At 34.2% G+C, this 13,111-nt stretch overlaps 1 protein-coding gene across 5 annotated transcripts in view; it reads left to right on the top strand.

The window, feature by feature from the left end:
* LOC110624645 (DNA gyrase subunit A, chloroplastic/mitochondrial) overlaps positions 1-13,111 on the top strand; it is a 42,368-nt gene that overhangs the window by 21,687 nt on the left and 7,570 nt on the right. For all 5 annotated transcript variants that reach the window (XM_021769865.2, XM_021769864.2, XM_021769863.2 and 2 more), the window contains 7 exons: positions 17-65; positions 262-348; positions 7,042-7,135; positions 7,680-7,750; positions 7,871-7,960; positions 9,419-9,544; positions 9,662-9,819. In XM_021769865.2, the coding sequence (XP_021625557.1) occupies positions 17-65; positions 262-348; positions 7,042-7,135; positions 7,680-7,750; positions 7,871-7,960; positions 9,419-9,544; positions 9,662-9,819 (675 nt within the window). The remainder of the gene's footprint in view (positions 1-16; positions 66-261; positions 349-7,041; positions 7,136-7,679; positions 7,751-7,870; positions 7,961-9,418; positions 9,545-9,661; positions 9,820-13,111) is intronic.

Genomic DNA, 13,111 nt, shown 5'->3' with positions numbered 1-13,111 from the left:
TTGTTCTATGTTGCAGCATTCTTGAAGGACGACCCAAACAGATGGGTCTAAAAGATTTACTTCAGGTGAATAGTTGCACATGATCATGTTGAAATGCACTAAGCAATTTGTGTCTTTCTATTTTTCAAAACATCAATATGCATCTCTCATGCAATTATTAGTTTACTAAGATCTTTTTAATTTTGTTTACTCATAATTCCAATAACTTAAAATTATATGGAATGGACAGCTCATCTCTCTCTCTTTCTCCTCATTTGCTAGGCATTCTTGGATTTTAGATGCTCTGTTGTTGAGAGACGTGCCAGGTTCAAGCTTTCACAAGCACAGGAGAGAAGACATATTGTTGAGGTATGTTATGGTAATTGCTTATAACAGAATTGCTTGTTGAATCTGATTGAATTACTTGCTGCTACTTTGACACTACTATTGCTAAATTAGCAAATCAACTGGAATCAACATCATATCAAGAGTTAATAGTGAATACCATATTAACCTTGTAGATCTAAAAGTTCATAGAAAAGAAATCAATGTTTCAAAGAACAAAAGAAAATCACAAGTCAAAGAAATTATTTATTGCAAAAAAATAATAAAAAACTCTACTTTTATATGAATAGCTCTTGAAGTGCATGCACTGTCGATGCGTCTTTTAACAATTAATATGTATTTTTTTATTATAAATACTAAATAGCATTCTTTTTATATCACTAATATTGTAGTAGTATTAGACATTGTTAAAAAAATATTAGAATAAATTAATTACTAAGTATCTCATGTGGTTGGTCAGACTTATAGTATAAATACAAAGACAAATAACACACACAACGCAGAAATCTATGCAAATCAAGTGCAAAATCAGCCTAATCATAATTACAATCTATCCCATGTGGTTGAGAAATTAATTATGTTAACTAATTTATTGTTCCTTGTAAATAATAAACTTAACCATGTACTTCTTTGTTTGCCCAGTGTCTCCCCTTCACCTATACACTTATGGATATCATAGAAAGTTTGGAAACTGTCTTGCTAAATTATTAGAACGCATTAATACAAAAGGTAACAATAAAGGTTGATCATCAGAAGAGAAAAAATTTATAGATTTTGTGTTACAAATGATGACCTTGTAAATCCAGGACAAAGCTAAATTATTACTCCCACTTTATACATTGTCCGTGTTTTTATATATTTAATAAAAAAAAAATAAAAAATTGGAAATTTGGATAGAGGCCTCCCTCTTGTTCAAGTGTGCATCCAATCGTCCTCCCATTCCCTCCAACATTTTTTGTTCTTCTTTTCCAACTCCTTTGCTGGCCATTATAACCTCATATTCTCTTCGTGTCATGGATGTTGTGCTTGATATTCTGCCAATTTGATGTGAATTCAAAATCCTAAACCCATTGGAAGAAATTTCAGATGGTTGATGGCCAATATTTAATGTACCAACTAATTTTTGAAACTCTTCACTGCAAAAGTGGGTGGGCGGCATGGTTTTAAATCGCGGTCGCAGCCACGTTCGCGGTCGTGGTCGCGGGTAACGGAAACAGACCTATAACGGCCGTAACGTAATGGTAACGGCCTAGCACTACGCAAATTTTTTAAAAAAATTTGCAAATTTCATAAATAAAATGATATTGATTAGATTTAATTTAGAACAATGTATACAAATGCATAATAAACATAAATATATAAAATATAAATTATTTAACTTAAGTTAAACATCATATAGTTTAAAATAAGAAAAATCAACATAATCTTTATAGATCGAGTAAACTAATAGCTCAAAGTATAATTTTAACTCAAAAATAACACTTTAATCCACAAAAACTTACAAAAAAAAGGAAAAAAAACAGCAGTTAAAAACTAAAATAGATAAAATTTAACTAACTTTTTAGAAGAAATAAGCTTGGAAATAGAGTAGTTTATAATGGATCTAAGTTTATATGAGAAATATGCAGGGAAGATTGAAATTTGAAAGAGAAAGGGAAGAGAAAACTTAAAAAATATAGTCTCTAAAGCTGCTGAAAAGTGTAGAAACTAATGAAAATGAGAATAGGGAGCAAAAAATAAAAGATATAAAAGAATTTTTATTATTGGTAACGGCCGTTACCGTTACGTAATGGCAGTAACGGCCGTTACGCCTGCAAATCAGGAGGGGCCGTTATATAACGGGATAACGGGTAATGGCCCCCCAAAACCCGTTACATAACGGCCGTTACGTAACGTAACGGCCGTTATTTAAAACCATGGTGGGCGGTGGTGAGGTAGGTAGCTAGGTATGGATTTCTAGATTCACATGCATGGTTGGTGCATATTTTCTAACCCTTGTAAGTTCATGATAAAAAATAAACAAGTCGGCTTGTAGATGGCCAACATGTGTCTGTGTTGGTCCCTGGCATAAGCAATGATATGACCTAGAAGGCTGCAAGAGATAATATAAACCAAGGCTGTCTAAGGCAACACTGTAAACAAACTAGTTGGCCCTTTACATCATCAAGGGGTCATTTGTATAACACATAAGGAGGTATGACCATAAGAAGCACGACCAACCAATGATTTATAATCCTTGATGATTCATGGGCCATGACAATGCTAGACTTTCATTAATGAGGAGATGAAACTTGGGCCTATGTAACAAATATCATGATTTTCACTGAATCTCTTGTTTGACATCATCTCTGGCCCATTAACTTCGAACAAGTTGACCATCCTTATTCAAGGGTTGGAGCCCTACTCTTCCTTCAGATATCAGGCATAATATGATATCATAGAAACCCTAATGGAGGGTTTCAGTAACCTCAGAATTAGAAGAAAAGGAGAAGAGTTGAGAGAGAGAGAGAGAGATAGAATTAAGAGAAGAGAAGAGAGAAGAGAGAAATATTAGAGAGAGAATTATATCTTCATTGATATGAAAAGATGCCTAATACAACTCAGCTATAGAATCTTATACTCCAGTTGGAATTAGTTGTCCTCAACTAACTGTAACTGCCTACAACTACCCTTTAATAGCCTTTCCCTCCAATTCCTTACACTTCCTAGACCTTATTTTCTTATATGTAACAATACCCTTCCCCTAAGGACCTTCTTGTCCCCAAGAAGGTGGAAATTCTGGAAATTGGCTTGAATAAAGCTCTTATCTTCTCAAATTGTAGCTTCAGGTGGCAAATTTTTCCACTTGATTAGACCTTGAAAAACACTCATGGAGGCATCATTTTCACTCTTCTTGTTTTCTTCTTTCAGCATTTTAATGTACAGATCCTCCCTTGACAAAATGGCATTTTCTGCTTTTGCCTCCTCCTCATTTCAAATGCATCCTCTTTGAGTATTATATGCCTACATGATCTGGCTCAAGCATACTATTCCCATAATTCCAAGACTCTTTTCTATACCCTTCTTCTTCATAAACTTTCATGTCCTCTCTTTGATTTGATATGTTCTTAACAAAAACACCATCACTTCAAAAATTCCAACAGTAGGAAGGTTATCTTCGACATTTTCTTCGGTTATAGAATGAATCCCAATTTTTGTCTTTGAAGAAGACATCTTCTTCCAAGTGTTGCAATTAGCAAGTGTCACCCTTTTTCCTTGTTTTCCTTCAGTGATATTTCCAAGCTCTTGTTCTTGAGATCTTGAATTTACAAGGGAAGCTTCAAAGATGTTTTCATGGTCAAAACCTTGAATATTCTCATCATATGTACCATTGAGATTATTAGGTTCTTTGCCCTCAAACACAATCAGTTCTATCTTTTGCAAAATAGATTCAACAAGGTAGATTATAGAATCACCTTCATCTTTGGTTTGTTACTTTTATTGATTGTTGCACTCACTTGATTTGGTTTAGTTGGTAAAGGCAAAGAGTGATATAGTTTTTTGCTTTTAATCTTTTCACAAAATGATTTGTACTTAATTTGATGCCAAGATAATAATTGTGAGAATTGATAATGGCATAAAGTAAATGGATGGTCATTTTTCCTACTTATTTGGAGTCTACTAAGATAGTACATCAAACTAGTTGTTTTTACGCTAGTGTCCAAAATAGTGTTGCTCAAAGGAAAAATAGAATGCTTCTCAAAGTTCTTGCCTTTAAAATCCCTTTAGAGGTGCCATAAGGGAAAAATGCTTATATTATTTCACCAAAGGTGGTTGGGTGCATGTGTTTTGTTTATACCAGGATAGGTAGGATAGGTGGGAAACTTGATCTGAGGGCTCTTAAATGTGTGTTTGTTTGGTATTCTTCTATATAGAAGGGTCTATTTAGAAAATATTTTGTGTGTGGATGTTATGTTTAGTGAGACTGAACCTTGTCTCGGCACTACCCTATCATCTCTTTAGAGAGAGGACAATGAGAGAGAAAAGATGATTCCTACTCTTATAATGTTATAACTTCAGAGCGTTCTACTCAGGAGGAGACTACTATACAGGCAAAGGCTATTGGTGATCAGGAAAAGATAATTGGGCGTTTGGATAAATTAGATTTAAGAGATGTTCAAAAAGAGATACGGCAGAAGCAAAAAAAGTCATTGTGCAGCCTGTGAGTCAACTTTAAATCTTGAGCCCATTGATGATCTAAATAAACCAATTACTCAAAGAAAATGAGTTAGATCTTGCACAAAACACTTTATTTTTTAATTTTCTCTCTTATGATTCTTTATTTCCATTCTATAGAGCTTTTTCTTTGTCTATTTCCTCTATGTTTATCCCACGGGATTGGGAGAAAGTTCTCAAAGATGCTAATTGGAAGGGAGAAATGATGGAAGAAATGAAAACATTGGCTAAAAATGAGACTTGGGAGTTTGTGTCTCTTCCACTTTGAAAAAAACTAAATGGCTACAAATGGGTTTTCACTGTGAAAAATAAAGCAGATGGATCAATTGAAAAATTCAAGACCAGACTAGTTGCTAAGGGGTGCATTCAAACCTATGGGAGTAGATTAGCAGGAGACATTGCCCCTATTGCCAAAATGAATTCAATTAGTGCTTTGCTATCTTGCACTGCCAATCTCGACTAGAATCTATAATAATTTGATGTGAAAAATGCATTCCTCCTTGGACACTTAGAGGAGGAAGTGTATTTGGAAATGTGCATGCTAAAGAAGGCTTTGAATGGGTTGACGCAGTCACCCATAGTTTGATTTGATCGGTTCAGCAGAGTTATGATTTTCTTTGGCTATCAACAGAGCAATGCTGAGCATACTCTTTTTATCAGACATTGTAAGGGTAAAATTACTCTTTTGATAGTCTATGTTGATGTTGATGACATAGTAATGACAAGAGATTACACTGAAAGATGATTCGGCTGAAAAACCTTTTAGCTTAGTTTGAAACTAAAGATCTAGGAACATTTTAATATTTTTTGGGAATCGAGATTTCCAGATCAAAGAAGGAAATCTTTATTTCTGAGTAAATACATTCTGGGTTTTTTAAAAGAAATTGGTATGTTAGGCTGCAAAACAGCAGATACTCCCATTGGAAGTAATCACAAGCTATAGGCAGGGATTGACGAATCAGATATCACAGATTGGTAGGCAGACTGATTTATTTTTTGCATACACAACTCGACAAAACATAGCATATGCAGTCAGTTTAGTCGGTCGGTTTATGCATGATCCTTGTGAGCCTCACATGTAAGTTGTTTTTTGCATTGTGCGATAGTTTAAGTTTTCTCTTAGAAAAGGTGTCCTATTCTCTAAATACGGTCGTCTTCGCATATATGCATTCACATATGCAGATTGGGTTGGATCTCTTGATGATAGGAGGTCGAATAGTGGTTATTGCACACTTGTGTGAGAAAAATCTTGTCACTCATAGAAGTAAAAAGCAAAGTGTTGTCACTCAATCCAGTGCTGGAGCGGATTATAGAGCGATGACATAAGGTTTTTGTGAACTCTTATGGTTGTAGAGATTATTGGAGGAAGTTAAATTATTGGAGAGGGACAAACTGATTTTGTACTGTAGCAACAAAGTTGCCATTAGTATTGCTCATAATTCAATTCAATATGACCGAACAAAGCATATAGAGATTGATGGACATTTTATTAAAGAGAAGTTAATAAATGATGTCATGAGGTTAGATAATTTGACTTATGGTGAACAAGCTAGCTGATGTGTTTATCGAAGGGATCAGTAACAAGAACTATTACATTATGGTTTGCAAGTTGGGCACGAGTGATATTTATACAGCAACTTGAGAGAAAGTGTTGACCAACATTGAAGTTCCTAATTAAGAGAATTCAGATTTTTGGGATTCTAATTAGGTTTTATTATAGTGATCCTAATTATGCTTAATTTTAGGAATTTTATTTTTATTGCAAATATTTCTGTATTAGATTGATTTTTTGTGTATAAATACTCAAAACTTATAAAGATCAATTCAGTTGGAATATAGCTAAAAATTCCTCTCAAAATTCTTCAAATGCGTAGGTTCTTATCTTAGTTATTTATTTTCAGAAATTAAATAGGTAATTCTTTCCTATCTACATGATTATTTGGTTTTTATTTGATATATTTCTACTTATTATTTAGTTGGATATCCTAATCTTAATTAAATATTTGTATATTTATTACTTTCATGAACTTTGCAATATTTTCAAGAGAGTTTGTACAGCGACTGGACATTACCCACTATGTTAGGGTAGTTACAAGCCTATTTCTGTTATCCATGACTGTGATGCGGCTGTGACTGCATTAAAACCATGATTGTAGTAGAGGTCGTATACCTTGCAGAGAACTTGGATTATTCACCTACTCACTTCAATATCCACGTGTCATTCATCTAACCTAGTTCTCATTTCCACATTCATCAGTTGGGCTCAAGCTCTCTCCCTCCCTCTCTCTCTCTCTCTCTCTCTCTCTCTCTCTCTTTTCCCCCAATTTTTTTCCACAACTCTTGTTGTTATTATGTTTTAATGCCATGAAGTACCTCCAGTTGACAAAGTGGAATGTTCTATTCTGAAAAGAATATGGATTGACTTCACTTTCAAAGGAGATCCAAACTCCCACTAATTTTTCTGATTTATTATTTACCTAATTCTTTTGTATTTTTATTAAGGGTATCGTGGTGGGGCTTGATAACTTGGATGGAGTAATTCAAACAATTAAGGAGGCTTCAAGCAATGCATCTGCATCTGCGAGTCTGATGAATGGTAAGCTTCCTTTTACAATTTGTATTTGTTACTCCATGTTCCTTTGGTTACTGCATCGTTTTATTCTAATTTTAGAAATAACTAGACAGTTTTTATCATAATAATGATGAATATTTTAGCATATGCATGAATACATTTATAATGAGTCTGGTAGATCTTAGAATGATTGTCTACATGTGGGAGATACAAAATAATTGAGAATGCTGATTGCTGACAAATGCCTAAAATTTTGAAGCATGCTCAATGAAAATTAAAGCATATTTTCTGCAGTAGTTGGTTTGTTGTCCATTTCATTAATTTTTTTGTTTTGTCCAGTAAATTATGTTCTATACTTATATTTGAAAATTTTGTTTCACTAGTTATTAACCATTAACTAGTTATAAAAACGCTGAAACAGCCAGCTTTCTAGCCCATTCAGTTATCTGATTTTTAAGAGCAGGTTACTTGTCATTTGTTACCTGTCATTTGGTTGATCATGTTTTGTTTTGTCCTAAGAAGTAATCTAATTGATTTTGCTAATTACTTTGCATATTCGTCAATGCAGAATTTAATCTTTCTGAGAAGCAGGCTGAGGCTATATTGGACATAAGCCTAAGAAGACTTACGCTCCTTGAGGTGATCAATATTGTGCTTCATGTTATTCTGTTTCCTCAAACAGATTCAATATTTCACATGAGATTACAAGCTTCCAATTTGAATACAATGTGATATGAAAGAGATATATCTGTTGCACAGAGAAAGAAGTTTATTGATGAAAGTAAATTATTGATGGAACAAATCTCAAGGCTAGAGGAACTATTATCCAGTAGGAAAAACATATTACAGGTAACATGCTTCAGAAAATGCTGCTGCTTTCCTTAATTATTTAAGCAGTAGGTGCAATAAGTTTTGACTTTTTGGTCTGGTGCATCTTATGTGTTCTCATATACTAGTCTCTGTTTGCATAGCCATCTTGTTAATTGCTGGCCTTCTTTGTCACTTTATCTATGGTTTAACTCGACTTTTTTTTATCTATGGTTTAACTCGACTTTTAAATGTATTACACGATGTTCTTGTTGCTGTACTGTTTACCATAGTGAAATATGTTTTAGATGATTGTGGCTTAAACTTAAAGTTGTTTTGTATAATTGCAAATTCATCAGTACAATCGTTTTTGTAGCAGTATGGAGATAACTACTTATTTAATTACAACATCAATTATTTATGAGACTACTTCTGTGTAGTCTTGCCCATGTTATTGATGAGATGACAATGTCAATTATTTGTTTCGTGACTAACAATGCTGAAACTTTATCACATGGATTTAAATCACAGTCATAACCACATTTGCGGTCGCAGTCATAGTCACTGGTAATAGAAACAAGCTGGTAACGGCCGTAACATAACGGTAACGACCTATCGCTATGCAAATATTTTAAAAAAATTTGCATGAATTAAAAGATATTCCAATCAAACAATAAGCATTAATACATCAAATAAAGACATTCAATCCATCATTATTAGACATCTTTGACAATAATTAATTAATAGCTAAAATAACAATATAGATAACACGGATAGTAAAAAATAATTCTTCATAGTACAAATTTGACAAAAAAAACTGGACAGCCAACATTTTTTTTAACAAATAAGCAAAACAAAGATAAAGAAATCAAATTTATAAGGTATTTGTCTAGAATTAGAAAGATAGTTGATTTTAGTTTAAGAGAAAAGAAGCGAGACATTTGTAGAAGATAGTTAACTTTCGATAGAAATTTGAGAAAAATGAGATGCAATAATATAAAACTTCCCAACCTAAGCAAAATAAATTGAGTTGTTGCTCCCCATATGGCTTTAAAAAAATTAGGTATTAGACCATTATGTCAATAACGACCATTACAGTTATACAATGGCTGTAATGGCCATGACAAGAACGGATTTCTTTTTGCCTTCTAAATAAGTAACATAACAGGAGGGTCAAAAACCTATACATAAAGGCCTTCATTTAAAACGATGCTTTATGGACACTCGTTATTTATGAATATCTATCCAATATTATATCTTTTTTAGCTATGCTTTGGTGTCCTAGATACGTAGGGTCATCAATGCTCACACCGCAGTCCTTGCCCAATCTAATTGAGAAGGTTAAAAAAGCTATGGTGGTGGGGTAGGTTATATCAGATATATTTACTGGGTCATTGTTACTATGAAAAGAAAATGATGATTCTGAAAATGAATTTTGAAATACTTCCCATCATATGTTTTGATCCATATCCGGACTAACGCCTTAATTTCGAGCTATAGTTAATTGAACAAGAAGCTGTTGAGTTGAAGAATAAGTTTTCCAATCCAAGGCGTTCATTGTTGGAGGACTCAGATACTGGTGAAGTTGAAGATATAGATGTTATTCCAAATGATGAAATGCTTTTGGTATGTGTCATTGTCCCCTAAGCGAGTGTGTTTGCATCATATTTAAATATTGCATGTATACTTTTGTTTTTCTTGGACTCAAACGATCTCTTTTGAACATTTTAATTTAATTTTCAGGCCATTAGTGAAAAAGGTTATGTGAAGCGAATGAAGCCTGATACCTTTAATCTTCAAAACCGTGGAACAGTTGGTAAATCTGTTGGAAAGCTGAGAGTCAATGATGCAATGTCCGACTCTGTTGTCTGTCATGCACATGACCATGTGCTATATTTTAGGTATCTATTCCGTTCTTTGTCTATTCTATTTTTGTTTTGTAACAAGACAATGAACAATTGAGCAATTTCATTATATTTTCTCTACTGAAGTAAGTGTGTTTATATACAGATTACATCCTGTATCAATCAATTAGTCTATAATTATGTAATATCCTTTAATTATGTATAGATTATGTTCGCACTTTAACACTCTCCCTCAGGATGTTTATTATGTCCAACTTGCTAGAAATGTATCCTATTTGAGGCCCATTTAAAGTTTTGGTGAGTAGATCACCTAATTGTTCTCATGTCTTCACATAACTAGTGGAGATTAAATTTTTTTGAATCTTCCACCGATGAAATGATAATTGTTATAAGTTATAGAAAATAAATATGTTAATATAGGAAGTAAATATTGATAGATGGGTTAGTTGCTTAATCTTAGGGATTGTATAATCATAGGCTTGATTTTCCTTCCTGTTTAGATACCGTCTCTCGTGTATAAATAGGTTGTAATCTCTATTGTGAAATATAACAAATATTATCCTTCTACAATAATCAACTTCAATATGTTTAGTTCGGTGGTAGTATACTAGATTGAAAGTAATGTGAAGAACAACTTGATTATCACACCAACTTTTTTCGACAGATGATTTATTCACAAAATCTCACAAGTGGATTGAGCCATGACCCTGTATTCTGACTCTACGCTGAATTTGGATATCATATTTTGCTTCTTACTTTTTTAAGACACTAGGTTTCCTCCAACAAATACACAGTAGTTTGTAGTTGACCTTGTATCACTTTTGGATCCCGCTAATTAGTATTAGAAAACCACTCAAGTGTAGTATGTCCATTGTACAGTATACCGAGTCCAGAGGTAGAGTATACTGAGTCCAGGAGTTCCTTTTAGATGACATAGAATTTGCCCAATTAACATCAGAAAAACACTGAAGTATTAGAAAAATACTGAGTCCAGGGGTCCCTTTTAGATAACATAGAATTTTTTCTAGAGCGGCCCAATGTCTCACCGTAGGTGCAGATATGAACTGGCTTATAATGCATACTGCAAAAACAATATCTGGCTGAGTCATCACCATAAGGTAGTTCAGCTTTCCAACCAACCTCCCGTATCTCTCTGGATTATCATAAGGGTCTCCATCATCTTTTGTGAGACATATATTAAGAATTATTGATGTGCTATATGGTTTAGCTCCCATCTTCCCAGTTTCTACAAGTAAGTCAAGGATGTACTTCCTTTGAGACATAAAAGTTTCCTTTTTACCCCATACTTTGACTCCCAAGAAATACTTAAGCTAACCCAAGTCTTTAGTATGAAAATTCACATGCAAGTAGTTTTTTAGAGAAGAGATCCATGTACTATCATTCTCTATAATGATTATGTCATCAACATGCACAATAAGGAGAATAATACTTGTATATGAATTTCTACAAAAGACTATGGTCACACTTGCTTTTTTCAACCCAAAATTTTAAACTTCACTGAACTTGCCAAACTATGCATGGGGACTCTGCTTCAAACCGTACAAAGATTTTTTCAAACGGCAAGTTTTTCCATACTTCCCCTGAGCAACAAACTCTGGTGGTTGCTCCATATACACCTCCTCTTAGAGTTCACTGTGTAAAAATGCATTCTTAATATCTAGCTGGTGTAAAAGCCTTGATTAAGTGATTGGCAAAAATGATTCTGACATATATTTTTTAGTATTGTCGCTTTGCAAAATTTGCATAGAAATATTAAATTGAGTCTTGATTTCAGTACAAAAGGTAAAAAAATGAGAAAACACTTCCAAACGATGCTTCATTAAATAAATCCAAGTTATTCTAGAGTAATCATCCACAAAAGTGATAAAACATCTTAATCTAGTCTTAGATCCAACCGGACATGGCTCCAAACATCTGAATGAACTAATTCAGAATCAAACTCAGTTCGTTTATTGACTCTAGGACTTAAAGAGCTTCGATGATGTTTTTCACACGACTCACATTCCAGTGAAGATATCTCATGAATTTGAGGGCATAGCTTCTTTAAAACCGGTAAAGAAAGATGTTCCAACCGACAAGGAGACACGACATTAGAGCCGACAACAGACTGAGGCACCCATGTATTCAAAATGTAGATCCAACCGGACATGGCTCCAAACATCTGAATGAACTAATTCAGAATCAAACTCAGTTCGTTTATTGACTCTAGGACTTAAAGAGCTTCGATGATGTTTTTCACACGACTCACATTCCAGTGAAGATATCTCATGAATTTGAGGGCATAGCTTCTTTAAAACCGGTAAAGAAAGATGTTCCAACCGACAAGGAGACACGACATTAGAGCCGACAACAGACTGAGGCACCCATGTATTCAAAATGTAGAGACTCCCAAATACATGTCCTTTACCAATAATATGCTTTGTCACAATATCCTGAATTGAATGAGACAATGATCCGGAAAAAAGGAACACAATAATTTAGGTTTTTGGTAAGTTTATTCACAGAGATTAAATTAATGGAAGATTAGATAAACTTAGCACATATGATAAAGTAATAGAAAGAGTAAATTTAATAGTCCTAAAACTCTCCATATTATGGGTTGACCTATCGGTTATAGTAATAGTAGAAGATGCTTTATGAGATCGAAAGCCGGTAAAAATATGAGGATTACCTATCATGTGATCCGTGGCACTAGAATCAATGACCCATTTATATGAAGAAAAAATAAGACAAGTTTTACCTATTTTGGCCACTATTGGAGACGTTGGATAATTTTGATAATACGAGTCTTAATGTCAAAAACCATTTCAACCAAAACCTTGTACTCTTATACCTTCAAATGAATGAAAGGAAGACAACAGAACCTAAACAATAACCCAGTGAACAATAGGCCGCCACTAAAGAACACTTCATTGGAGTTCCACCGGAGACGAGCCAAAAATGACTGAGCGATTGTTGGGGAAGAAATCAGAGGACAAACAGATGCTACATGTGCTCCCACGCACCGCCATATGAAACTGGAGTCGGAACTTGGATCGGCGCGTGAGCACCACTCGCAGAAGGTCCGATCGTTGCTTTTTGGGGAACGGCCGGAAATGAGGCGCACCTTGTATCGGCGGTGAGACCAAATGGACACCCAAACTTGGTGACCCAACAACTAGTTTCTCAACCCGAAAAACCCGAAAAACCAGACACCCAAAATTAGCTCGAAGACTCTGATATCATGTAATAAGACAAGGAGCAATTGGGCAATTTCAGTGTGTTTCTCTGGTGAAGTAAGTGTGTTTATATATAGATTACAAGATTT

Source organism: Manihot esculenta, chromosome 10, assembly GCF_001659605.2.
Source record: "Manihot esculenta cultivar AM560-2 chromosome 10, M.esculenta_v8, whole genome shotgun sequence".
Lineage (NCBI taxonomy): Eukaryota > Viridiplantae > Streptophyta > Magnoliopsida > Malpighiales > Euphorbiaceae > Manihot > Manihot esculenta.
This window is presented reverse-complemented; position numbering and strand designations above follow the sequence as displayed.